Source organism: Phocoena phocoena, chromosome 10 (genome assembly GCF_963924675.1).
Source record: "Phocoena phocoena chromosome 10, mPhoPho1.1, whole genome shotgun sequence".
Classification (NCBI taxonomy): Eukaryota; Metazoa; Chordata; class Mammalia; order Artiodactyla; family Phocoenidae; genus Phocoena; species Phocoena phocoena.
In genome coordinates, this window is record NC_089228.1 from 687,555 (window position 1) to 715,039 (window position 27,485).

At 62.4% G+C, this 27,485-nt stretch overlaps 1 protein-coding gene across 1 annotated transcript in view; it reads left to right on the plus strand.

Moving 5' to 3' along the window:
* Positions 1-24,805, plus strand: part of CHCHD6 (coiled-coil-helix-coiled-coil-helix domain containing 6) — a 126,159-nt gene extending 101,354 nt beyond the window's left edge. Inside the window, exons 6-9 of the mRNA XM_065885043.1 lie at positions 1,601-1,671; positions 23,403-23,626; positions 24,081-24,275; positions 24,423-24,805. Coding sequence (XP_065741115.1) covers positions 1,601-1,671; positions 23,403-23,626; positions 24,081-24,275; positions 24,423-24,805 — 873 coding nt within the window. The remainder of the gene's footprint in view (positions 1-1,600; positions 1,672-23,402; positions 23,627-24,080; positions 24,276-24,422) is intronic.
* Positions 24,806-27,485: the final 2,680 nt, after the last annotated feature.

The following is a 27,485-nucleotide window of genomic DNA, read 5'->3' on the forward strand; positions in this document are numbered from 1 at the left end:
GCAGCCGGGCTGGGTGGGGAGAGCCCCCGTTTATTTCATGCCTGTTGTGCGCTGGGTGTTCGCAGCTCCCATTGACCATCAGAGGGGCCTCGGCTGTCTCCCTGGTTCAGGGGTGGGGAACATGCCAGGGAGCGGCGGGGTGGCCTCAGTCTGCAGCTGGGGGTGGCGGTCTGGCAGCAGGCTCGCCCCAGCACAGCCCAGAGCAGAACCCCTGCCCTTCGTGGGCTGAGCTGCGTTTCGGAACACCCTTCCGCGTCCTTCCCAGCTGGCCCTTCCCAGAGGCCGTGGTACCAGGCTAGGGCTGCTGGCCTGGTTCCGTCCCCCACCCCGGGTACAGACTCCGCCTTCGATGCCCTGCAGGTACTTCGGGGACGTGCTCCCCGCGCCTGCCGTGGTTACCTTCCCTGCAGGTGGAGGATGGGGCCCATGGGGTACGGCGCTTGCCCCGCACGGCTCTGATCTGGGCACCTGTCACCTGTTCTGGTCCGACTGGTTCGTTCCTTTTGGGCCAGGCTCCCTGTGTACTCAGTGGAGGTGGAGTGGGAGAGCCGGGCTTGGAGGCCGACAGGCCGTGGGGTCTCCACTTCTGCGGGTCCCTTCACCTGCCTCACTGGCTGCTTGCAGGACCTGACTGACCGGCCCCCGCGGGAGCCCTGAAGCTGCTTTTGCCCGTCTGTGGTGGGAAGGGGCTACCCCAGGCTTGTGCGGGCCCAGCAGCTCCACAGAGCATCTTGCTGGGGCGTCCGACGCCAGCCCCGTGTCGGGCTTCCTCTGGGTGGTTTCGTTCTCGAGGCTGCGTCCTTGGAGATGTTGGGTCCACCCGTGAGCCTCACGGGGCTCGGCCAGGATCTGGTGTTGGGGGGCAGCTGTGTTTACGTTGGTCTTCTCTGGAGACGTGGCACGCGGGGTGCTGGGCCTGGGTGGCCTGAAGCCACTCTCCTTGGGGCACAGAGAAGTGGCGTGACTGACCGGAAGGATGCCGCGGTGGCCCCAGGCTCCAGCCCAGCTCTGTCCTGCTGCCGGCCCCACACTGCCGGCCCTGAGCACACACGGGGTGCCCTCGGAAGGAGGGCAGCACGTGCCTCTGGGACTGCCTGGCAGTGCTGGTGAGTGCGGGGGTCCTGGGCTGTGGTCCCGGCACCGCTGCCTGCTGTGTGGCTTCGGGCAAGTTGCTTCACATCTCTGGGCAGCAGAGTCCACGTAAAGATGGGGTTGGACCAGACGAAGGAACGGCAAACTCTTTCTTTAAGATAGTGACTGTCTTAGGCTGTGTGGGCCTCGCTGCCTCTGTGGACACTGTCGTAGCCCAGGAGCAGCCACAGCCGTGTGGTCACAAATCGTGGGTATGGCCGTGTGCCCGTAAAGCTTTATTTACACGGTGGGGCAGGCCGGGCCGGGCCTCGCTCGTGGCGGGGGTGTGACCCCTGAGCCAGGGGCTCCATGTGTCCTGGCGGCCGCGGCTGGTCCATGAGGAGCTGGGCCCTCCCTGTGATTCTGGTCAGGAAGTCGGCATGTGTGGACTCAGCACGGCTGTGGGTGGGGTTGCGGCCGGAGAGAAGCTTCCATCTGGTAACCCGTCGGGTCCATTTTCTCGTTGCAGAATGTCGAGACGTACAGACTGTCTTCACAGCAGTTCCACAAGGCAGCCTCGAAGATGGAGGGTGCGATCAAGTAAGCGCTTCCTCCTCCTGAACTCCGCCTGCGTCTGTAAAATCTCCCTGCCCCGAGGCCTGATGGCAAGCTTCTCGAGGGGCTCAGATCCCCGCGCCTGGGGTCGGGGCAGAGCCAGCCACTCCAGGACCTGGTCCTGCGTGTCCTGTGAGCTGGGCTGGGCGCCGCGCCCAGGCCCCTGAGGGAGTCAAGAAGGGGTGCTGCTGGCCCCCCCGCCCCTGGGCGGGTTCCGGAGTGGCCTGGCCCTGAGCCTCGAGCCTCTGCGTGACACTCGGTCAGGGGGCTGTCTTGCCTCCGGAAGGACAGGGTCGGGCGGCACAGGGCTGAGCACCAGTGTTCTGTCCGCCTGTCCTGCTCCTGCGCTGGGGGCCTGGGAGCCGAGCGTCAGGAGCAGGGGTGTGGCGGCCTGTCCGCTGCAGACGCGCCTGTTGCTTCGGGTGCAGGTCCAGGAAGGTCTGCAGGGGCCCCCGTGGGGAAGGGAGGGCCGGTCCCTTGTGTGCAGGTGTCCCTGGGGACCCGTCGACCTTCGTCAGTCAGCTGGGGCCCCCGTGCCTGCCCCTCCCCCCCCAGGCCCAGTGCAGGGGGGACCAGCTTGGATCTGCCACCTCGAGGTGACGGTGTATGGAGGTTTGGGGGACCAGGGGTGAGAGGCCGCTGCTGAAAGCCGTGGGGGTGCCCGGAGGGGGCACGTCCCGTCCAGACCTGGCGCCGCAGGGACCCCCGAAGCCGGGGAGGTGCTGCGGGTCCTGGTCGAGCTGACTGAAGGGAGGGTGTGGGGAGGAGAATCTTCTCTTGCAGTTCAGCCCTGGGGCAGTGACGGGAGCTGGGGAGCGGGACCCTCCCACTCCCCCGGGGAGCGATGGAGACCTGGGGACCCCGAGGACGGAGCATTCTCGCTGCCCCGGTGGGGTCCCCACCTCTCCCAGGTGAGATTCTGGCTCACCGGAATCACAGGCAGTGGGTGACAGGGAGAGGTTGGGTGACAGCCACCCAGGAATGTGATCCCCCAGAAGTGGGCAGCGCCCGCCCTCTTTCCTTGGATCTCGACCTACCTGCAGGGGAAGGAGCTGGAGAGCTGCCAGGGCTCTGCCGTCAGTGCTGCCGCGTTTTTGTCACCCACCATGTGGCCCCATCCTGAGGGGGGACTCGGGTGGATTTGACTGTCGCCTCCTTTTTCATTCTCGTGCCCTCTGAAGGCAGAGGCGGGTGGCGTGTGTGGTGCAGGGGGGACTCTGTCTGTTCACGGCATCCTGGGCGACGCTCCCTGTAGAGCGTGTGCCTGAAGGGTCAGTGCCCCTCGTCTGCTGTCGGGCGGCTCCCTCACCTGCCCACAGCTGCGCCTGGACGTGCGGGGGCCAAGCCCAGCTTGGACAGCTTCGGGGCCTCTGGGCCTCACTGTTTGTCTCAGCGGCTTTGCTGTCCCGTGGAGGCCCCTGTGGACAGACCTGGACTCAGACCTCGGCCCTGCCTCCTGCTGGGTTTCCTGTCTGCAGGTGAGACCCCTGTGGATGGTGGACCTGGGGGTGGGCCCAGGTCTACAGTGGGCCATCAGCGTCTGCTGCCGTGCCGGCGTGACAGTGGTTAGTGATGGTGGTCGTTTATTCAGTCGTCCTTTCACCACACCTAGCATGGCATGGTGTGGAACAGATTTAATATGTAAATTGAATTCACTAAAAAAGCTGTTGTGGGCTTCCCTGGCGGCGCAGTGGTTGGGAGTCCGCCTGCCGATGCGGGGGACGTGGGTTCATGCCCCGGTCCGGGAAGATCCCACATGCCGCGGAGCGGCTGGGCCCGTGAGCCATGGCCGCTGGGCCTGTGCGTCTGGAGCCTGTGCTCCGCAACGGGAGAGGCCACAACAGCGAGAGGCCCACGCACCGCGATGAAGAGTGGCCCCCGCTCACCACAACTAGAGAAAGCCCTCACACAGAAATGAAGACCCGACACAGCCAAAAGTAAATAAATTCATTTAAAAAAAACAAAACAGAACAAAAAACTAACTGTACAAAAGCCATTTGCCCAAACAATGGCTGGTGACAGTGATGAGCCGTTGAAGACAGTGAGTGAAGAAGCCCAGTCTGAGGCCCCGACCCAGACCCCAGACCCGGGCGGGCGTGGGGTGGGGGTGTCCTACACTTAAACTGACTCCTCAGGACCCGAGATGTGGGCCAGAGCAAGCAAGGAGGGAGAGAGGGCTTCTCAAAAGAAGGTCAGCAGGTGCGGAGGCCCCGGGCAGGAAGCGATTAGCATGTTCAAGGCCTTGACGGTGGGCTGCTGGAGGAGTGGATGCGGGGACTGGGCAGAAGCCAGAGCCCCGGACGTTGTAGCCAGGTCCAGCCTGCTCTCTCTCCCGATATATGCATTTGAACTATGAATTCTTGAACGTATTAATTGTAGCTATCTTGAAGTCATCTGCAGGTCTGTTTCTGTTGCCTGTTTTTTCCTCGTGGTTCTGTTTCTCCGTGTGCCTGGTAATTCTTGATTGAATGCCAGGCATTATAGAGAAGGTACAGAGGCCTCCCCAGAGGTGCTCACCCCCTTCCTGGATGGGCCAGTGTCAAGGCAGATCACGTCAACCCTGATGGGCCGAGCTGACTGGGTCCTGCCTGCAGTCCTGGTGGAGCTCAGGCTTCTTGACTGACCCCTGCCCCTAGGGTCTGGCTGTCCAGGGCTCCTTGTTCTTGGCGAGCTCGAAAGCCCTATGTTTGCCTCCTCAACTCTGTGAAACTTCTGAGAATTCTACTCTGCCCTTCAGTGGCTTTTTACTTAGGTTCTGAGTTTCCTGCCATGAGGCTTCTTGAGCTCAAGGATCTGAAGAATGCTTTAAAGGAGGAAGACCCCTGAGTGTGCCTCCCTTCTCCCTGGAGTCCCGATGCCTTGAGTCCCAGCCATGCTGTGCCTCTACCGTCCCGAGAGAGCTCCAGAGACCCTGCTGGCTTCTCTGCCTTTTAGCAGAAGCTGTTTGCCCAACACCAAGAATTGGCAAAAACTCAGGGGGTTGGCGGGGAGGCAGCTCCAGGAATGAACACTCACCTCCAGGTTCCCTTCTCCTCATAGCCTTGGCCATCGAGTCCTGCTTCGTCTTGTCCTTAGAAGCCTTCACACAGATGTTTAAATTCCAACTTTAAATTTTTTCTCCTGGAGGAGAGCGTAGTTCTTCCACCAGCTACTCCCCCGTGGCTGGGGGAGGAAGGGGTTAGAGTTTGCCAAGCAGAAAACAGCACCGTGGGTCACATTGGCCGTGTTAGACGCTGACGGACGGTGACCCTCCCAACTTCACGCTGGCCTCTCGAGCTTTCCTGAGGCTGCCAGGCCCAGTGTACCCTCAGGGGTCAGCAAGCACTTGGCCTTAGGAAGAGCATATGGGCGGCGAGGCCAACACCACAGGCTGGGGCTCTGGCTTCGGAAGGATTCCATCGTTGGGGCAGAAGCAAGTAACCCAGGACGCGTGCACGCACACACGCACGCACGCACATACCCTCTACCTCACAACAGCACGGAAGGCGGAATTGCTCAGGTTTCCTGAAGGAAGAGATGAAGACCCCGGGGAACATACTGCATTTATTGTCACGTCTAGTTTTTACGATAACCTCTGTCCTCTTCCTGGGGGAGTCGTCCAGGGCTGCTCTCGGCTCACCCCTGGCAGGAAACTCGTATGGCCCCCGGCCCCACAGCGGGCGGCCCTCAAAGAGGCCAGCACAGGGGAGCCGAAAGACAGGCTATTAACTGTTTCCTGGGACCGAGCCACCGTGCTGCAGGGACTGCGACCAGAGAGGTCTGGTCCGCAAGGACACGGCTGCTGGGCTGCCCACCTCACCTGGGCCGGGCTCCTGCCTGACGCAGGCCCAGCTGAGGGAGGGGCTGGTGTTCAGGTGTGTGAGCTTCCCCGTCTGCATCTGTCAGGGACCTAATGATGGAACGGTGATTGTCTATGGAGACGGTGCTTGTGGGCTTGAATCCTGAATGAGACAGGTTCAAACATCCTCTAGTCCAGGTGCTGCTGTATTAGCCTGAATCCAGAGGATGTTTCTGTCTGACTCCCTTACCTAACCTGTTAAAAGGAGCGTTTTCTATTTAGAAATTTACCAAAACACGTGGTTTCAACGGGTGTACCTGGCTCTTCGAGAGGTCGACAAATCAAAACCCATTGAATAATTCATTCACAAGCCAAAGTGCAGGTAATCCGTTTCCTTAAGGATATCACGTGCGGCGGCCGTGCTGGAGCCTATGTGGTTCAGGGTCTCCTGGTGTGAAGCGTGTGGCAGGGGCCGAAGCCGCGTCCGGCGCCTTGCGGGCTCGCTTCCTGGACTGTGAAACGGGGCGGGGATGGTGCCTCTTTTGCTCAGGCTCCTGCGAGGGCCGAGTGGTCCCCACGGGTGCTCAGGACCCACGGCAGGGGTAGCGCGGGATCCGAACCAGGTCCGATGGGGCCCAGACCTGCTCCTTCCTCCTGGGCCGCGGTGCCCACTCACAGACGTCCGGCAGAGACGTCGCTGCAGGCTGGCAGGCTGACTGGCTCCCATGGCCCGCGGACAGTGGCCACCAGGTTTCTCTGGGCAGAGCCCCCTTGTGATCTGCTCGTGACTGGCCTCGAGCGGGGAGGCTTCCCCTTCAGGGACTCTCCCCGTGGCCTGCCCCGGCCCGGGCCACGTCCACAGAGACGGCTGGGTGTGTTTGCCATATGATTCGCTGCCCCCGTAGGGCTCTCCGTCGTCCCTTCTCTCTGCAGACAGGACTAGGTGGCGGTGATCTGGGCCCTCTCTCATGGTTGGCGCCACGTGTCAGGGCGCACGGACACATCTCCCCAGGCGGCACCACCCTCTGGGCTCGCCGGGGTGGACCTGGGGCTGAGACCCCTGCTGGGCGCCCCTTCTGTCCGCGCACCGTGCTCCACTGGCCCTCAGGCTTCTGCAGGCAGGAGCCGTGTTGGCCGCTTTGTGTCCCGGGCCCCGGACCGGAGCACCCGCGTGGTATATCTGGTGTGATCATTGCTTTACCACCGCGTGAATGACGCCCTCCCGGGCAGAGGCCGCGGGGCCTCCCGGCTGATTTGGCTCTGCCGTCAGGGCCGTGTGGGCAGAGACCCGGGCGCGGTGCCGGAGAAAGCAGGGACCTGCGTGGGGGGAAGCAGGTGTCGAGGGGTGGGCCTGAGGCTCGGGGGCAGCTGAAAGGGCGGCCTGGTCGCAGGTGTGAAGGGCCTTCCGTGCGTGTGAGAGAATTGGAATGCGTCCTGCAGGCAGCGGCAAGCCGTGAGAAAGCTTGTAAGGGATTCGTGTTTTAGAAAGATGCCTGGCAGCATCTGGGAGAGGCTGAGATGGCGCCAGTGCTGAGGTGGAGGTGGGGAGCCCACGTGGGACCCGCTTTGGCACCGCCAGCCGGTGACTCTCCCTCTTGGCAGACACACGAGGCCCCTGCACATGAGCTGGGCCCCCGGCCCGCAAACGGTCAGTTATGCAACGCGTTGCGAGGGGGATACAGTAGGACAGCGGGCGGAGGGTGGCTGAGACTCTGGGGACTGTCCCTGACTCCGGAGCAGAGCCGAGAGATGAGAAGGGGCCGTGCAAACCCCCAGGCTAGGGCGCCACGTGGGAGGCCAGGGTCCAGCAGGAAGGAGGGAGGCTCCTGACCGGGGAGAGCGTCTGGGGGCCCCCAGCCAGGAGGGGCAGGGACCGCAGGTGGTGGGCTCAGAGCCGCCCTGCGGGATGTGAGGTCCCCGGCTGGCCCCACCCCACGTGGCCGCAGCCCACAGACACCTGTGACTCAGGAAACTGGGCTCAGAGACGACAGTCTGTTAATCCCTCCCCTCGACAAAGACGAGACGGCCCTGCATCCCAGCTCTGTTAATGACTCGCTTCGGCAGTAAAGCCACCGTCCCGAAAGGCTCCGTTCTTTGTGCCACGTTCGGTTTTCTTGGAGTGTCACATTTTAGATCAGCTTCTGGGGATTAGATGCTGTTACAGTGGAGGAATCTTCCCTTTTCAGTCAGTGAAGGGGTTACCACTGAGCGGCGTCATCCTAGGGCTTATTCTTCCAAGTCTGTTGCCTCCCTGTTCCGCCTCCCGAGAGGCAGCCCTGCTGAGGGCGCGGGACAGTCGAGCGGTTATTGTGTAGGTCTCAGAGCCCCTCAGATCCGGGCCCCGTGGACCAGGCTCCCGTCCCTCGGCGGCGACAAGGGCAGGGCTCTGCTGACCTCCCGGGACGCCGCACCGTCTCCAGGTGCCAGGTGCTGCAGGGCCAGGGCGGGGGCCCCAGGAAGGGTGATCTCTGCAGCCTCTGCCAGCACGTCCGTGAGAGGTTCGTGGTTACGTGTTAGCATCCCGGCAGCCTCCAGACCCCTGCGGGAAAGGCTGCAGGCTCTGAAGGGTCGGGGGCTCCACCCACCCCACCCAGGAGCTCTCTGTCCTGAGGGTCCACCTCCAGAGCAGCGGTGTGTGTGGTACGGGCTGCCCACGTGCCACCCTGGGGCTTCCCTTGCCCTCACTGCACGGCTGTGGGTCCAGGCTGGAGTGGACCCTGGTTGTATCGTCCAGGACAGGCCCTGTGTTCCTGGTGTGGCCAGACCGCAGAGAACCGAGAGCCACTACTCCAAGGCTTCTCCACAGTCCAGTCTCCGGGAAGCTGAGGGTGCAGACCCTGGGCCGTGATTCCTAGGAACTCTTTAAAGTGTCCCCAGCCCGTCACTCCCGCTGTTGCCCCCTGCCCCCACCCAACACACGCACAAATGAGGGGAGGCCGTGAGCCACCGTGTGGAGGCACCCCCAAAACCACAGGGCCCGTGGGCAGCCCCTCGCTGGCCGCAGCACCGTCCTAGCTCGCTGCCACCGCCTGGTCAGCTGGACCCCACTGACCGTCCACGCAGCGCTTCCGGCAGACCGACCCCCAGCTCCTGCGAGACGCTCCTAGCGGGGTCGTGGCGCTCTGACTCTGGCTCTCCCAGTCTTCTGTGAGTTTCCCGTGGTGGATGGACCGCCTTTCAGGCGTCTCGTGAGGACAGTTGTCCCACTGCCCCGGAGTTTCGCTTGAGCGGACACATGATTTCCCTCCCCACCTGTCCTGCAAGTGGCCTGACCGGTGAATTGGCTCATAGCAGTCACCTCGGGGTCCTTGGCCCCAGCAGGGCTGGCACCGTCCCCTAGGGCGTCACTGTCACAGCCCTGCTTTTGTCAGAGCTGCGCTGAGGGAGTGTGCTGCCCCTTTCTTTCCTTTGACATTGTCTCCTTCGTCAGGTGAACGAGCTTCGACCTCAGGCAGGTACGAATTTCTAAATATGGGTTAGAAATATAAAATGGTTTAAAAGTAAAAAATACGGTCACCTCGGTCCTAGATGAGAAAAATGTGTTTATGACGCATGGTTCCTTGTTTTAAGGACACGACTGCTCAGATCTGGGAGTCGTTTTGGGAAGAGCGTGTATCTTGAACGTGGCTCTGGCGTTCCCAGGTGACTGCATGTCCCCCGCTGTGTCTTGGGTGATGCAGGATGCCAGCCGCAGCCGTCGGCGCTGTTTCCGCCTGGATCTTGGTTTCTGGTGGCAGGACGGCAGTGTTGGCGTGAAGCAGAGGGGGCCCTGGTCTCCCTGTGATGCCCGTTCCTCTGTGCCTCTCACTCTTCAGAGCCCCCCTCCGTCCAGGCACCGGGCATTGAGGCCCGGCACAGCCTGTGCCACGCCGACCACCGGGTGATCTTGAGCCAGGTTTGAGCACTCCCGGGCAGGCAGCCCCATCCGCCCTGACCCAGCCTCACGATGTCAAGTCCTCCAGACACTGGCCTACAGGGTAACTGAGATCCCCGAGGGAGGGCAGCACCGCGGGTGAAACAAGGTGTGGCCACGTCTGGGGCCTGGCTGCAGGGTGTAGGGTGGGAACGACGGTGACAAAAGGCTCTTTGCTCTCAGGGTTTGCTGCTGTAGCTTCTGTGTATCAGCTCGGAACCATGTACAGCCCAGCCCACATGCCCACTTGCGCAAAGGCCGAGAGTCTGGCTGGAGCCGTAACAGGAGACATAGGGCTTTTCTGGTACACAGCTTGCCATTCGTCTTGCATATAGAATTTATGACACTTCCCATATGGTAAAAATGAGCAGGGAAGCTGCGTTTATTTCTTCAAAGGTAGCAGGATGCATCTTGAGGAAGTAAGAAAAGTTACGAAGGGTGACTGTTCGGGAGGTGAAATGCATTCCAGAGAGGGCCAAACAGTGCTGGGTCGGGTGGGGACAGCTGGGCCCCGGCTTTCGCTTGGGGCCGATGTGGCAGGAAGTTGCCGGTGCTTAGGCCCAGGAGCCCACGTAGATCCCACATCAGGAAGGCCTGCCCCCTCCCCCGTGCGGTGTGTGTGTGCTTGGCCTGTGCAGAGTGGGTCACACACGACACCTCGCACGGTGAGCCCAGCCAGAGCGGGGGCCGCAGCTCCTGTGGGCTTGCGAGGCAGACGGGAGGGAGGCCCTGGCACTCAGCGGATGCTGCCTGTGGCCCAGGCACCTGGACGATGTCACCTCACTCGTTCAGCGGACAGGATCACGGGCAGTCGTGCCGCGAACGGGCTTGCAAAGGGGACAGCGTCAGTGGTCAGGAGAGGCCCGTTGCCCAGGCTGGTCCTGCCAGCCTCCCGCGTCCGCTGAGTCCACCCGAGGGGAGAGGGCGTGAGTGCCGGGGTCTGGGCCCTTTCTGAAGGCTTGGGAGGCTCTGAACTGATGGGAGTGGACGTGTTTCAGGATGATGGCTCTAGCGGTGGCAGATGAAGTGAGCCGAGCCCAGGCTGCCGTCCTGTCCTTGTGTGGCCAATTGCTGTTGCAGCCGAGTGTCTCTGCCCTGATTCACGCTCGTTTCAGCCTGTCGTACCAGCCTGTCTCTCAGTGTGTGTGCTTGCGTGTGCACGGCGGGGCGGGTGCATGCGCCAGGGGCAAGGAGAGAGGGTGCCTGTGACCACGGGGAAGGCAAGGGTCCCATCCTTCCCATTCCTGAGCAGCGACGGGACAGGTGGGGTGCCGGAGCCCTACGGTTGGTCCCATAGCAGATCCACCAGGATAGGCGTGCATTCGTTTGACGCTGTGAGCATCTTGATTTCTGTTTCAGACTTTTCAGAGAGAAGCATTTCTTTATTTGCTCCTAATTCAGCAAAGATTTAGCTCCTCCTTTGTGCACGTACCCCTTTGCTTTGCCCTCCACACCCACCTGTCTTCGTCCCCTCTGATTATGTGTGTGTGTGTTCAGATATACGTGGTAACTCGCAGTGCACTTGTAGAGTCCATCCAGATCTATAACGTGTGGATGTGGTGTCTGGACGTTGTTTGATTTGCTATTTACTGGAGCATCTTGAAGTCATCAGTGATGAAAATGTCCAGATGATTATGTCTCTTTACAGTTTTTCAAAATGAAAAATAGTGTTGTCTTCTGCTTAGAAAAACGAGACATGAATATTGTAAAAAATCAAACGATGCAGAAAAGTATTAAAGAGTTAAAAAAGCCCCAATTTCGCCCTGCCTGAGTTGTGGTGACGTCACTGTGAGCTGAGTACACACACAGTTGGACCTAAGAGGGCTCGTGGAGACACACGTCACCTCCCTCGTCCGCATTCTGTGGGCCTGTGTCCATGTCGGTAAATGTGCATTTACATGTTCACTTTTAATACCACATTGTTATTCTGGAGGGTCAGGATTTATGTAATCGATCACTTACTGATGAATCCTGGGGAGTTTTCTGATCTTTTTTTACCAATGTAACGATAACTGCAACAAATAGGTTTATCTGTCATCGTGCACTTACTTCAATGCTTGTGGAGGGAATTGTTGGGTCGGAGAACACACACACAGACACACGCACAGTGTATTTATACGTGTATATTTATGTGTTTACATTCTACTTACTCGCTGTCCAGAACAGTGGAGGTCCTGTACCAACTTTCACTTTGAACAGTGATGCTGGACGGTGTCCGTTTCCCCAAGCACAGGATTTTAACAATATTTCTCAAAAACATCTTTGCCAATCTCACAACCAAAACCAAACAAACAAAACCTCTGTTTTTTTTTTTTTTTTTTTTTTGCGGTACGCGGGCCTCTCGCTGTTGTGTCCTCTCCCGTTGCGAAGCACAAGCTCCGGACGCGCAGGCTCAGCGGTCATGGCTCATGGGCCCAGCCGCTCCGCGGCATGTGGGATCTTCCCGGACCAGGGCACGAACACGTGTCCCCTGCATCGGCAGGCGGACTCTCAACCACTGTGCCACCGGGGAAGCCCCAAAACCTCTCTTTTTTAAACTTCCTCATTTCTTCCAGGATCAGTGAGGTTAAACCCTTCCAGAAATTACTAGCTGTTTGCATTTCTTCTTTTGTGAATTACTTACTTATGGCCTTCGCCCTTTTTTCCTTATTAATTCTTTTTAAAAGGTCTCTGTGTAACAGTGTTATTAACCTTTTATTTCTGTTGTGACTCTTTTTTGAGTTTAATTTTTGCCCTTTGGAAGTTGATGGGGGGATAGGGACCCAGTGCATTTTTGTTGTTGTTAATGTTTCTGTTTGTGACTTAGGTTATGTCACAAAGGCCCTCCTTCCCACCATACCCATATTTTTAGGATGAGTACCGCTATGAGTTACTCCCCACTAAGGCGTGTACCACATGACCCCACTGTGGTTTCTTAGGTGTGGGGTGTGACGTACAGGTCCACCTTGGTTCTCTCCCAAATGGGGAGCCCTCTGTCCCATCAGCAGTGATGTGAAAGTCCACCGAATCCTGTGCTAACTCCTCGGGCCTGTTTCCGGACTCTCTTCTGGGGCCAAGCCTGCACGTTTTAGATGTGTATAAGACATATTACGCAGCTACACTAATTTAAAATATTAAATATCCATCAGAGCAAGTTCTTCTACCTTGGTGATCATTTTCCAACTTGCTTTTTCAAATGAATTTAGAATCACTTTGTCAAACTTTCCCTCTCCCGCTCCCAGCTGGAAAAAAAAAGGAAAACCTGGTGGGCTCTTTTTTGGGATAAATACATCCTTTTGAATACATTAAGTCCTCTCAAACTGCCATCCTTACTTTGAAATAATTTCAAACCGCTAGAAAGGTCACAAGAATAAGAACACTTGCCTTAAGCCAGGTACCCGATCGGCCACACTAGAGCCTGCCGCGTCTTCACTGCCTCCCTCTAGGCAAAAACACTGTCTTCCTGACATGGTGACCGGTTGCCGCTAAGTATTCTAGACCCGTGTACCTCCCAGAACCGTGCTCTGTGACCACACACAGCTCTACCAGTCAGGAAACCCTCGCTGACTCAGCCGCAGGCCACAGGCACACCCCCAGCTGCCCACCGCAGCCCTTTCCTTTCTGGCCCAGGAGTTTGTTGCACCTCCGTGACCATCAGTCTCCAGTGGGGACAGTTCCTTGGTCTTTCTCTGTCTCTCGTGACCTTGACAGTCTAAAAGGGTACAGGCCTCTACTTCTGAAGGGTGACCCCAGCCTGGGTCCGCCCGATGTTTCCTCATGGCCAGCCTCAGGCCGTGCGTTCCTGGCAGGAAGGCCCCCCAAATGGTGCCGTGCCCTTCCTGGTGGGTCCCATCCGTCCACGAGGGATGTGGACCGTGAGCCGGTCACGGTGGGCCTGCCTGGTCTCTCTGCACAGGCTGTGTCCCCTTGTGCTTGATCCCTGCTCTGTGGGAGCTTCTCCAGGGTGTGTCCAGATCCTGATGCCTCAGCCTCGGCCTCCAGGGACTACTGTCCCCTGAACCAGCCAGCACAGTCGGGGTGGCCCATGGCGGTTGTTTACTTCCATCGTTTCCTCTACGTTTATGAATTGAATTAAAAGGAGAGTTTCCCTTCTCCCCCACTGAGGTGTTGGTGTGTTTGTTTATGTTAGGAAAGAGTCAGGGAGTCACAGTGCCTTGTTGGGTTGTAATAAATTACCTCGTTTATGTTGTTGTTCACGTGGCCCAGGATTCTGCCGTCAGACAGACTCTTCTGTCCTTTCGACGTGTGGCTTCACGCTCTGAGCGGCCTTCCCTCTCTGGCACAGGTGTTCCGGCCCCAGCCCCGGGATCAGCCGCGTCTCCACTCTGTTTTGTTTACTGCGGAGTGGTGCTTAGAAACCAAGGTCCGGGCGCCGGGCGTGCTTGCTGCTGCTGGGCTGTCAGTGCTCCCAGGTGCTCCCACACAGGCACGCACGTTTACGTGTGTGCGTTTCCGCACACTCACGTGTACGTGTGTCTGAGCACGTGAAGCCCACACGGCTTCCCCGGGTTCCGGCACCAGGGTTCTTGCGGCTGCCCCACGCGTGGAGCTCCCTCCTCAACGGGCCTGGCTCCCTTGTCCTCCACGTGCTTCACCCTCACTTCCACTGCTCTGGCCGCTTCCCCGCCCTGGGCCGCACCACCCACTCCCTGCGGCCCCTCCGGCAGGAGGGCAGGAGGGCGCCCACCCTCGTGCTTTGTGCTCGGTGACTCCAGGCTGACGGGCAGCACAGCCAGCCCAGCACTGCACGGCTGGGGGCCGCGTCCACTGCCTCCTGGCTTTGTCTCCCTCTCCTCGGATCTGGTGGCGCCAGGGTCTTGCTGGACTCCGGGGACCGCAAGCGACTCTGATGCTGCTGAGGGTCAGCTGTGGTTCAGAGCGCAGATGGGGGTCAGGAGGGGGCTGACGGTCCCGGTGCTTCCTGCGTGGAGACTCCGGCCCCTCCCCGCCCTCGGCGACGTGTGAGGTGCGTGGATGGGTGACGCCCTGAGGCCCTTTGCACCTCCTGCGTCGGCGACAGTGGACGGGGGTGTGGCCCACAGAGCGAATCAGCCCCAGCGTCCAGAGACGCCCCTCAGAACACCCCGGGTCAGCCAGGAAGAGGCCCCTGCGGTTTCCAAATGTGCTGGGAAACCGTAGAGCGGGGGACGGACCTGCGAAGACCCCACCGCGCCAGCTCTGCACTAATCTGTTTCTTCACTGAGATTATGTGTCAGGTTTCAGCTGAGGACACGTTTCTGCAGGCTGAGGGGGGGAAGCTGCGTGGCGGGTGGAGGGATAAGGTCTGCTGGGCCGGCGGCGGGCAGGACTTCGGGAAGGGTCTGAGTCAGTGGACGCAGGGGCCGGGTGGGAGGAGGCCTGTGGGGGCCGGACGCAAGGGCCGGGCAGGACCAGGGGTGGGGGGTGCCCAGGGGCTCCAGGCTTCGGCTTCGGTCCCATCACAGCAGGGACGAGGGGCAGCCCAGCCTCAGAGTCACTGCAGGGAAGGCCCAGGGAGGAGCAGCTGTGCCTGCTTACGTCACCAGGGGGTGTTTCTGCCTGAGTCTCACCCGACGGCGTCGGAAGTTAGTTCCTGCCTCTGTCCCTGTGTCCCCTGTCACCAGAGCACACCACACCACACCGCAAACCTCTTCGGGGGCTGGGAAATGCTGGCCGTCCTGCACTGAGGCTTACGCTCTCTGCCGACCTAACTCTGCCGCGTGTGGAGGGCTGTGTGGTCCGGCCCAGCCCAGAGGGAAGCTCCTTGGTTTGTTGGTTTCCAGTCGACACTGAGCTTCTGGCTGCTGCGAGGGTCCCACCCCCGGGGCTGGGCACGGGGAGGCTCCCCCAGGAAGTGGAGTCCAGAGGCAGCTGGAGAGCAGGCCCAGGGCCCACCCACAGGCCACAGAGGCAACAGGCTGGACCAGGCAGACATCTGGACGGTCAGGGGGACACGGTCTCCCTGGGCTGGGTCATCTGCTGAGCTCGGCGTCGGCGGGGACCCTGGACGCAGAGGTAGTAAGCTGGTCCCTGCCCGCGGGGCACTCCCAGTCCAATGGGGCCGCTCCGCGCAGGTTTGGCCCCAGCCGCCGGGCGCCCTTGTGGGTGTGAGCCGTGCCAGCCCCTCGTGGGTGAGCAGAGGTGACACAGTCGATCGGGGACACTTGGCTCCAGTCAGAGGGGCCGGGAGGACGGAGGCTGGCAGGGAGTGCACGCAGGACCTCGGCTCACACGGTGCCGTTGATGGCAGCCTGCCGCCAGGACACCAGCCAGCACCCGCCCAAGAAGTGGCCCTGTGTGGTGCCTTCAAAGGCGGCCACATCCCGGGGGCTTGGGAGCCAAGGAGCAGCCTGGGGAGTCACCCCTGCCGTGTCACCCCCACCGCAGGCGAAGCCTCAGTGTGGCCTCGGCTGCTCCGTGTACTGTGGACCGACAGGCAGGCGTGGACAGGCAGGAGGCCTGAGCCAGTGTTTGTGGCACCATGCTCTTCCTGGGGCCAGGGCTCTGCAGCAGAGGGATGTGGGCCGCGGTCCCTGCGGGGTCTGGGCCTCGGTGAGAACTTACATGAGAGCAGGAGGTGCCGGCCCGTCCCTGGGCAGCAGGCAAGTGGCCGGGCCTGCACGGGGAGGAGGGGGCACAGCAGGGCTTGGAGAGGCCCCCCAGGTGTGTCACAAGGAGGTGGGGGGGACACCCGCCAGCAGGTGCCGTTGCCCAGGGGACAGGGAGGCCTCGGGGAAGGGAAACCAGAGGATGCCGGCAGACGGGGTCCTGGGGGTCCTCAGGCGCTGCGGCTGCTGCTCCCTTCCCTGGAGCCTCCAGCCCCCTGGCCGCTGAGGGACCGTGAGGGTCCTGGTGTGGACCCCCAAGACCCCCGCGACCCACGCCTCCTTGGGCTGCGTCTACCCCACACGTCTGGTGAATCGGGAGGCTCCTCGGGGGGGACGTGTGCTTCCCCTGTGGCTTTTTCACAAAGGACCAAAGCCAGGAGCAGCCTCCCTGTTCCGTGCACGTGTGCATGTGTGCGTGCAGTGACAGTCCCAGGGAGGAATCCTGTCACTGGCTAAGCAGCCATGGGGGCCAGTTTGCGCTTCGTTTCCTCAGGAGCAGAGCTCTGCTAGGCCTGGGCTCCCAGAATAGCTGCCCCCCCGGGGGGGTCCCGTGTGGCCTCTGGCATCGGCGTGTCTCTGGGCCCCACCCGCCTGGGCTGAGTGGCACGCGGTCGGCAGCGGCCAGCGAAGCGGGTCCTCAGCGAGCAGCTGGTCTCGTCAGCCCCTGGGCCCTGGCCAGGCCGCCGCGGAGCCTGCCCCACGGCTCAGCTGGTCCTGGCAGAGATGGATGTGCAGCTCCGTGGCACCCGCGCACCTCGCCTCCGAGCCGTGATAGAAAGCCTGCTCTGTGCGTTCACCCCCGCCAGCGCATCTCTGAAATGAAGTGTCAGGAAGATGTCTAATGGCCCAGTTCCACACCAGCGGTGGTAATGGGAGAAGGCTGAGGTGATGAGATGTCGGTCAGTGAAGCAGGGCCCACAGAGGGACGTGCTTGACGTCGCACTCGGGCCTGTGCGCAGCCGGGCTTGTGTGAGCTCGGAGGGGGCCCGGCCCCGCGCTGGCACGGGCGCCCCTGCGGCCGCGCTGGCCGGTGTCGGCCCTTCCAGTTGGCAAACTTCTGGCTCCCCTGGGAGCCTGAATCCCATGTGTCTTTTGCTTCTTTTCTGTACCCTTGGTTCTTTTTTCCTTGGAATTTTGGGGGAATTTTCCATACTTGGCGTGGAGTTAAATGGACGCAGCGTGGAGCCAGATAACCGGGCTCTTATGCTGGCTCTGTGTCTCGCTGTGTGGCCTTGGGCAAGTCACCTAACCCCTCTGACACTGGTGTCCCCACCTGCAGGATGGGCTGCTGTGCCGGGTTAGGACCTGGCAGGGACTGGTCCTCAGAATGACCTGGACCTCAGGCCCGGCCTGAGATGCAACCTGGGACGAAAGGCCTCCCACCTGAGCCATTTACCGCGGAGCCTCTGTCACACAAGATGCGTGTTTCTGTCTGTCAGAAGGTGCCTGGTGAGCCGTCTGCCTCCCACTGACTTCTGCCCGTCAGCACTCAGCGCTTTCCTGCATGACCGGCTGCCTGTTTCCTGGGGCTGCTGTGGCCCACAGCCGGCTCTCTCTAAAGCTGGAGGGCTCCCGGGCGTTTGCTCAGCTTCTGGTGTTGCCGGGAGGCTTGGTGTCCTTGGCCTGTAGGCGCATCACTGCAGCCTCTGCCTCCGGCGTCACGTGGCTTCTCCTCTGGTCTGTGTCCGTGGTCAGTGTCTCTCCTCCTCTTAGGAGGACACCAGCCACGTGGGATCAGGGGCCTCCCTGCCCGACCGTGACCCCATGCTGACTAACGGTACCTGCCAGGACCCCATCTCCAATCAAGGTCACTTTCTGAGGCTCCAGGAAGGGCGTGTTTTGGGGGAGGTGCCCCTACCCGCTGGCCTTCACGTGCACAGCGGGTTCCCAGGGCCTTGTCTCCACACCTTGCCGCAGACGCCCCTTCTGGGCCGGCACAGCCGAGCGTCTCAGCTCTGCCACAGGAGAGCTGAGAGCAGTTCCCAGCCGCGGACCGAGAACTTCAGACGGTGTGAGGGTCCAATTCCCTGGGGCCAGGGCCATGGCCGTGTCTTCCCTGCGGGGGTGTGGTTTCAGCCCTGTCCCTTTCACTGGGCTCCCCCACCCCCGGGGGCTGCAGAGGGCAGGTCCCTCCCCAGTGGCCTTGGTGGCCTTGCTGTGTGACTCGGGAGAACGATGGGGGAGCATGCGCAGTTGCTCTTCCACGAAGCTGTGTCCCCCTCCGTCCTGGTGCCCTCGCGGCAAGGTGGCAGGGTGGTCCTCCAGGCCACGCCCATCATGGGCTCCCCTGCAGCTCCGAGCCGCCCCGGGCCCTGCACCCTTGTGGGGGCAGACCGGCCGCGGACAGGGGACCTCCCGAGTTCAGGAGGGGGAGAGCAGGGCCGGGGAGAAGGGACAGACGCGGCCAGGAGGGATTGCTTAGCACAGGGTCCAGCGAGCTGTAATCAGCCCAGAAATGGGTTTGTTACCCTCCTTGGAGTTGCAGAAAGCTTTACGTTCTAGGACAATCAGTGCTCGCAGTGGAGAGGGTGGGCTATGGGGATGTCGGGGACAACGTGCCCAGTGTACGAGGTGCAGGAGGATGAGGGTGTCGGGTCCCTGTGGGCACCCACTGGGCCGCTCGTCCCGCAGTGACCACACCGGCCGTGAGTCTGGCGCAGAACTGTGGGAATAGCGGGGGCCCCACGTGGGGCCCGGGGGCATGCGTGGTGGGAGAGCGCTAGCGGAGCAGAGTCAGGACGAGACCTCCAGCCTCCAGGGACAGGTGGGCTGCGATGGGCCCCTGAGCAGGAAGAACCTGTGAGGCTGGACCGGGCGGTGGGAGCAGAGCCCCGGGCAGAGCTTCTGGGAGAGGAGAGCGGGCTGGGGGTGGGAGGGCCATGAGTAGAAGTGGTTTGGGTTTGCCGGGTTCCTAGACTCTGCAGAGATGAGTGTGTCTTCAGCAGAGAGTGGAATAGCGAAGGTACGAGAGAGAAGGGCCACTGGGACAGACCACCCAGGTGCTGGGGGAGAGAAGGGGTGGCTGATGGGGGTGCCCTTGGCCCTGCAGAAGGACCGCTCCTCTAGGTAGGAGGCAGGGGTAGTGAGGCTGGGATGCCGAGGAGGGGTGTCTGTGCCCTTAGGGTGCTGGTGGCCCTTGGGGGGCAGGGGGACGAGGAAGCAGACCCCAGACTGAGTGGGGAGTGGCACGGAGAGCTCAGGAGAGCTGGGCCCCAAAGGCCTGAGCACCAGAGGGGGAGGGGGCCCTTCTGGAAGGGTCACTGTGGCCCGGGGGTGGCGCTCTGGGAACCACGCAGAGCTGCAGCCGGCAGGGGGTGCAGAGGAGGCAGGACACGGGCGGGTTTGGCCTCCGCAGGCCTGAGCCAGGGGCCAAGAGGAGCGAGCAAGCGTCCGCGGGGACTGAAGGCCTCGGGGAGGGGGGACGCAGGAGCGGGAGGCGGGAGGACGAGCAGTGGCCTCTAGAGCCACCCAGGTGGGGTGGGTCAGGCCCAGGGAGAGAGAGGGTGACCGCTGTTTGGGAGTTGCAGTGGCTGTATCTGCGCTTTTCCGTTAGATTGCAGAGAAGCAGGCACATTATAGTTAGAAGGTAAGAGGGAGGCATCTGTGGGGGGGGAGGGGAGGCGTCTAGAGCAGCTCCCGGTTTCTGACTAGGTAGGTCACTGGGGTGACAGGGACTCCACTCACCAAGATGGAAACTAGGCGGGAAGTGGGTTCCCTGGCGCTTGCTGGTGAACGTGGTGAGGAATTGGCGGGTTGGGGGTGACGTGCTAGGCTGGAAGTCTCCAGGGAACCGGGAGTGGGGGGGGTCCAAGCGTTGGAGTTTGGGGTGTGTGTTGTTGGGATCGGCTGGGGTTGGCCCTGGGGGGAGAAGTTTAGGGTGTTTGGGACAAAGGAAAGGGAGGAGGGCCCTCTGTGCCCACGCAGGTTGGGGGGGCCGGGTTCCCAGCGCGGGGTGCCTGTCAGTGAGAGCGACACGGCCGGTCTCCCGAAGCTGGCAGGGGCAGCGGGCAGTGGTCCGGAGCGCCCAGGCCAGCTCTTCCCTCTGCCTGATTGCTGGGCAGTGTTGGTTCCTGGACAGAGGGAGGAGAGGGTTGATTCCTGGCTCGTGTGAGCCTTTTATCACAACTCTCCTTCTGGAAACGTGTCACTTCCACCAGCGGGTAGAGCTCGGTTCACAGGTGGCACTGGGGTCATGGTTTCCATTCCCAGAGGTGGCCACGGTGCCGAGGCCAGCTGGCCCGTGTGAGACCCTCACTCCCCACAGCGCCTGGTGGTCTCCGTGCCTGTCACTGTGCAGCCCTGAGGGCCGTCGGAGAGGAGGGCCGGAAGCTGGGTCCCTGAGTACCTGTGACACCGTCAGATGGCGGCCGTGTGGGTGTTGAGAACTGACCCCACAAGCCGGTGCTGGTCTGCGGTGCACAGTGGGCCCTCCTCACCCCCGACCCTGAACTCGTAGCAGCACGTGGCAAAGCCCCCAAAACCTGTGTGCCCCCCACTGGCCCCCAGGGCACCTGCTTGGGGTCTCTTGGCTCCTTGGAGAAGGGACCCCATGATGGGTGCCTTAAGGTTCCTGGGAAAGGAGCACCATCGGGCCTGGGTGAGCCGTGAGCTGTGAAGCACCACACCTGGGCCCAGCCCCAAAGCCTCCCGTCGTTGCTCTTCTCTGCCAAATGCCTGCCCCGCTCTCCGCCCCCCCACCCCCGCACCCTGCAGGCTCGTGTCTGGCATATCAGCCCCTCGTGCAGAGGAGGAGAGGCTGGCAAGCAAGGGGAGCTGACCTCTGAGTGGGCCAGCGTTCACCCCCCAGAGCCTCCCAGCCGGGAATCCTAACATGTCCCTCAGCTGCGGGGGGCGGGGGCGGGGCAGGGTTTCTCTCCCTCCCTGGAGAGGTCACTGCCCTGGGTACCTTCCAGGCAGCTGATGAAGCTTGAGCCGTTCTGCATGCAGTGGACGGGCTTGCCGCGGCCCCAGCTGTGTGACCCAGCCTCACCTGCTCCCTGCCCCGTGCCGTTCACGGCCCGTTTGCAGGCAGACAGGTGAAATTTCTCGCGATTGACGTTTTCCTGACACCCTGTCTCCTCGTGTTGTGGCTGACAAACGCCAGCGCAGAGGCGTCCGCAGGCCCATGGGTGACCCTGGTGTGAGGGGCTGGATTCTGCTCGGCCCCTCCCTCTGTTTCTCCTGAACTGGGAGCCCCCTGGGTGCTCTGAGAGGTTTGCCCTCAGAACGCACAGGGGCCCTGGTCCAGGGACCTGAAGACAGAAGGTGGGGGGCAGAGTTAAGAAGCCACTGCTCTGCCCACTTACAGCCAGCGGGTGAGTCGCTTCCGCCATCGGTCTGGAGAGGGTGCGGCTCCAGGACGAGCCCCACATCACTGGCCAGGCTGCCGGCCGTCCTGCCCCCGGACGCCTCTTTCCATGAGACCTGCGGCTCTGATAGCTCTGCTGGCCGCACCCTCAAGGGCCATGGGTGGGGGGCTGTTCGTCGGGAGCGGGGCTGGATGGGAGCTGCTGCTCCAGGGGCCGCAGGGCCAGGCGAGCAGGAGGTCTGTGTGGGAGGACGGCCGGCGGGTGCCAGGACGGAGCCCGAAAGATGCGGCCTCGGGGACTCCCCGCCAAGGGCAGGTGGGACGGAGGAGCCCGGAGGGAAATGCAGAGGGAGCTATTTCCAGGCGAGGGCAGCAGAGAGGAGATGCCCGTCCGGAGGCATTTAGAAGGCCCACCATTGGACGTGTCCGTGGCAGAAGGGTTTTCAACGCGGAGGGAGGGGCATCCTGCAAGCACTGGGCAGCCAGGCGGTCACCCCACTACAGTGGCAGACGGAACCCAGTGAGGGGACCCCAGGGCCCGGGAGGAGAGGGTGAGCCTGGGAGCCCGTCTGTTCTCCTGTGCGAAGGTCAGCGCCCAGGAGAGACACGTGTCCTCCTCAGGTAGGAAGCCTCCAAGCCCATGTGCACTGTGCAGACAGGAGCAGGGCCGTGTGGCGCTGTAGGGCCGTTGCGTCCCCTGGCTGCGCCCTCAGGGCCCAGTGGAATCCTGGGTGGTGGGCAGGGCCTTCCCGGGAAAGGGGGCCGTTTCTCCCAGCACAGCCTTGACCTTTGGAGCCGTGGACCTGAGCGTGGGCGTGGTGGCTGCTCCCCACCCTGCCTCCTGCCTGTTCAACTTGTAAACCCTCAGTTCCGTCCAAGCCATGGATCTTGACTGATCACGGTCACTCCCTCGTCAGGGATTGTCTGGGCGTGGGGGGCAGCGGTGGGAAGGGAGGGGGCTGCAGTGTGTGGTCAGCAGGCCTGAGGACCAAGCCCACACGCGGGGTCCGGAGTCCCCTGGGCATCGCTGCCGGGATGGTGGCACTGGGCGTGTCAGCCGCAGCTGGGTAACGAGAGCCGCTGAGCCCTCTGTTCCTGGTCTTAACGGATGGATGTGGGAGGCTGAGCTGTGTTAAAACCAGCATTCTAGCCCAGCACCTGCTGCAAGGCTGGACTTTTGAAAGTAGATCCGGGGCCGGGGAGCTGTCGACCTGCAGGCCCCGGGTGACAGGAGCAGGGGTCCTTCCGCTGCCGAGGCCTCCCCAGCGCCCGAGCCCGGGAGGGCAACACGGGGCCCAGGCTTAGCCGCGGCTCCGAGGTTCCTGGTGGACCTACCAGAAACCATGGAAACCCTGTGAGTGTGTGTCCCGGCGCCCCTGCATCCTAGTGTGGGACCTGGGCCAGCCACATGCCTCCTCGCCCTCTGCTGCCTGGTTTGGGGTCGGGGCGGGTGGTGAGAGATGGCAACCCCGCCCAGAGCCGCGGGGAGCAGGAGCCTGAGCCCGCGAACGCAGGAGCTCGGCGTGGTGGGGGGGGGGCGGTGAGTGCATGTGCGTGTGTATGTGTGCACGCGTGTGAGTGTGAGAGGGTGCGTGTACAGGGGAGCATGTGTGAGGTCCAGAGAGAGGGGAGGGCGGGAGGGGCAGCGGGCGAGGCGTCAGGAAGAAGACCATGGCGACCGATGAGAATAAGCTTTATTTCCCTTTTTCATCTTTGTTTCGTATTTTTAAGAAGAGAACATAAAATCATTCTTCAGATGAATACGTTTAGAGTCTAGCTTTAGGTTCTAAACCTACCTTGATGAACAAAGAAAGAAAAAACAGTAAATTCCTCTAAAATGCTGCAGTGATATTCTCTAGGAAGTGAGAGTCTGAACACCTTAGTTTTTTTTTTAAACATTTTGTGTTTTTCCAGTTTTCCTCATCGTGCATGTATTAGTTTTGAAATCAGAAAAACAGCTTTGGGGGAGACGATGGTGGCCCACACCCGGGCGGGAGGCGCCCTGGAGGCCTTGGGCGGGGGGGGGGTCCCCCGAGGGCCACCTCGGCCCCTCTCTGGAGGGCGACCGGACGCCGCGGCCCCCATGCCTGGCCCGTGGTGCTGCCCCAGACTGCCTCCTCCTCTCCGCAGGCCCCGCAGGGTGGAGCCCGTGTGCTCGGGGCTGCAGGCCCAGATCCTGCGCTGCTACCGCGAGCACCTGCAGGAGGTGCTGCTGTGTGCGGACCTGGCCAAGGCCTACCAGCACTGCGTCAGCTCAGCGCACAAGGTAGGCGTCAGCTGCGGCCTCCCGCCGCCTTGGGCTCCGTGGCGGTGGGCAGGGAGGGGTCTGCGGGCGCCGCTAGGCCATGTCCAAGGTCAGCACTGGTCAAGTCAGGCCCTGCTGTCCAGGGGGGCCACCTGTCCTGACCTCTGCGCAGCGGGGGGTGGAGAGGCCAGGGTGCAGGGTAGGGGTCGTGGAAAGGGCCGGGCTGCCCTGTGGAAGGGGGAGAGCTGAGGGGGCAGAGGGCAGCCACTCCTGACGGGCTGGCCTGACGGGGCCCGGCCTTTGGTGAGTGGAGGTGGTCATGGTGGTCCGGGTGCCACACGCTCCCCCGCCCCACGTTGGGGGCACTGCAGGCTGTCCTAGAGGCCCTGCCCTGAGGCATGGACCTCCTTCCTGACCCTCCCTGCCAGCTCCCCAAGGTCCCAGGCCCCGCCAGTCTCACCTCAGGAGCCTCCGGCTTTAAAGGGTCCCCGAGAGCACTTTGCTCCTGGGAGCTGCCGGGCAGCAGGGAGGGAGCAGGTCTTAGACGCAAGGCTCCTCCCCAGGGCTGCGGGGCGAGCTCCAGCCCCACGAGGTGCTGTGTCCCACGGGCCAGCGCCTGGGTGTGAGGGCTCTCCAGGCGGTTTCACTCCGAGCTGAGAAGAGAACAGAGGGGAGACCTCGAGGGGCGAAGGAGAGCTGCGTCTCCGGGCAAGACCGTGTGCACAGGGTGCAGATGGGGGGCCACGGGCACGTGCTGTGTGGGCACCGGGCATGGAGGTGAGGAGGCCGCGTCCAGGCCTGGGGACCCACGGGGTAGGACCCTCTCCGTGAAACGGGCCCTCGTGGAGCAGAGCCTGGGGGACACGCACGCTCCTGGTGGGCCTGAACTCTGTTCTCCTTTGTAGGGTTGACGCAGGCCCACTCCGGGCCTGGCAGTGACTTGGAGCCTGAAGAGGGGACCCGCTGTGGGACCACAGTCCAGAGACCGCAGGCGCCGGCACCTCTGCTGGCACCGCCGATGCCCCCGTGCTGGAGAAGTAGCGTGTGTGCCCCTGTCCGCAGACAAATAAAGCAGGCGTCCTCGTCTTCAGTCGTGTCTGGGCTGCCAGGCGGGCCTGCTGCCGCCTCAGTGCCTGGAGCACGGCCCCAGGTCAGGCTGGAGGACGGGCACCCGCCGGCGCCAGTGGGGCAGGCGGGTGCGGGCCTGGCCGTGCCCAGAGCAGGGGGAGGTGCGCGAGGGGAGCAGCTCCTCGTCGGGACGCAGCAGGGGAGCGGGCCAGCTTCCTGACAGGCGGAGCTTGAGTCCAGCGCCGGGTGGAGGGCTCCCGGGCAGCCAGAGGCTGGGAGAGAGGGAGCACAGATGGGGGCCGGGGGCGGGGCACAGACTGTGCACAGAGAGTACAGCTGGGGCGCAGGGCCGGGGGGTGGGTGCCAGGCCGGGAGGAGGTGCTCCTGAGGGACCAGCGCAGTCCAGTCCCTCTGAGGGGTGTCACCTTGGCCTTGGGGGGAGGTGGGCTCAAGTGGAGAGCCTTGCAGACACCTGGGGTCATGAGTGACCCTCAGGGGGTCCGGCGGTGGGTCCGGGGACAGAGCAGGCCGAGCCTCAGGCGCTGGAACTGGCAGGACTGGACTTCACTGGGCAAGGGGAGGACCTGGGCAGTTTCTGGATGTTTGGCTTGGGCGCTGGTGATTCTGCCGACTGAGCACGGGATGCGGGTCGAGAAGGGCAGGTGACGGCTGGGCTGGGGTGTGCACTCTGCTTGGTCAGCACCCACCTGCCAGTCCTTGACCCTCGGCAGGACCCCCGCTGAGGCGCCCTGACCGCACGGCTGCACCTGCCAGCCCAGCGCTGTGTGGGCGGCAGGAGGGGGACGCTCGGCTGGTGAGCCTGATTTCCTGCCGCAGTTCTCTGGAGCTGAGAGCCAGCGGTCCTGATGCCGGCTTTGCAGCCCCGGCGCATCCCTCAGTTCTCACGTGTGGAGCTGGAGGTCCGCGGGGCTTGTCGGTGTCCAGGGGGCTGGGCAAGCTGCCCCACAGCCTAGTCAGCCCAGCTGCACGTTGGCCAAGGAGATGCCCACCCAGAGGTCCTGGTCAGCTTCCCCAGCACACCGGGTAACAGTCAGAAACACACAGCAGCCCGGCAGGTGGCAGGGCGCCCAGCGAGGGGCCCTCTGCGAGGTCACCGGCTCATTGACCCTAAGTGACATCAGAGCCACCCTGCAGCTGGAAGCTGCGGAGGCCCTTCTGAGACTCGGTCAGAAGAAGCCCGTGGCGTCCAGGGCCGCGTCCAGCTTCCTAGTCTCAGACCCTGTTCTCCCACCCAGGAGGCAGCCTCGGAGCGCCTGCGTGTGCACCGGTTTGTCTGCACCTGGCCAGCTGTGCCTGTGTGTGAGCAGATGTGTGCACTTGTGCCTGTGTCTCTCACAGGCAGCCAGCCGTGCTGTCCACGTGCTTGTGCCCCTGGCTCCCTCCTGGACCTCAGCTCGTTCCCCGGACTCCCCTGGCGCCGGAGCCAAGCTTCTGTGGCCTCCCCTACTGTGGCCGTAGGGCTGTGTGTCCGAGCGTCACTTTGGTGGGGGGTTGCGTGTGCCCAGGGTGCGGGCTCTGTGTGTACGTGTGTGGGCCTTTGTGCACGACATGCCTGCGTGTGGGCCCGTGGCTCCAGCCCCTGCACGTGGCCGTACGTGGCAGGAAGTGGGGCCTGAGAGAGAGTGGCACAGGTGAGGCTGTGTCCAGTGGGTGTGGACCTCGAGGCAGGCATTCTGGGCCCAGGCCCTGGCTGTGGGACTGTTGGGGAGTTATACCCATCCTACCCTGGGGCTGGGGATTAAACGTCATGACGTTGGCTGTGACATCCAGGGTCCAACCAGGAGCCAGAAAGCACTGATTCTTTAAACAGAGGAGTTGAGTCCAGGGTGTTGGCCCCAGAAGAGGTAGAGGAACTAAAACCTCAGATGGGATGCTGTGATAACCCAGAACTTAGCAGTAGCATAAAGCTCCCGTCACCCAGGGCCGGAGGGACAAAGGGAGGGCACAGGTCACCCAGTGGAAGCTGGCTCAGGGAGCTGGAACCACAAGGGATGTGGCCGCGGCCCACGGCCCCCCCTCCTCCCGCCCTGCAGCCTTCACAGGCGCTTCTCCCGGGACTGTGTGACAAGTGGCCCATGGTCAGTGCTTAGCAAGTGTGAGAGCAGAGGGCCCGCCACCCAGAACCCTGCCGGCGTCCAGCCTTTGACCTGAGTCCGCTCCCTCGGGGAAGTCGCTGTGCTCAGGAACCACCTGGCCAGAGTCACACTGGAGGGCCAGAGCTGCATCCAGCGACTGCCTGGGGGAGCGGCACGAAGGCCGGGCTGCCGCGCCGCGTCCCAGAGCAGCCCAGCTGTGCCTCCGCCCTCTGCTCCCTCCCCTGATGGGCAGGTGCCGACCCCAAGGTCAGTCCCTCATGGAAGTCCTGCAGGCAGGCTCCTCTCTGCCTGGGAGGCCCAAGGAGCTGACCCTGCCGTCCTCACCACATCCGGGTGCTGGGAAGCAACGTTGACACCTGGTCGGTGCCCCAGGCCTTGGTGCAGCAGGAGAGCCGACCTCAGACGTCAGTTGGCGAGGCCCTCGGGAGAGGCCTGGGCAGTGGCCGGAGGGGGCTTCTCTGGGGAGCTGGGCCCCGCTGGGTGTATCATAGTGTCAGTGACATCGGCAACACGCTGGAAATAACCAGGTGCCTGGCAGCAGAGGACGTGTTAAATAAAACGTGCTCCGCCCGCCAGCTCTGTGGCCACTGACGATGGTGATTCAGCCTGGAGCGTGAGTCCATTTCCAAATTCAGTCGTGGAAGCTGCGTGAGCCCGCTGTCTGGAGGAACAAACACCACCTGTACACACGTGGAAATAAGGAGCCAGGCCAGGGCGTGCCCACCAAGACGTTCCCGTGCTTTTCTCGGGGGGTTAGGATTACGGTGTGTTTTGTTAGGGCTT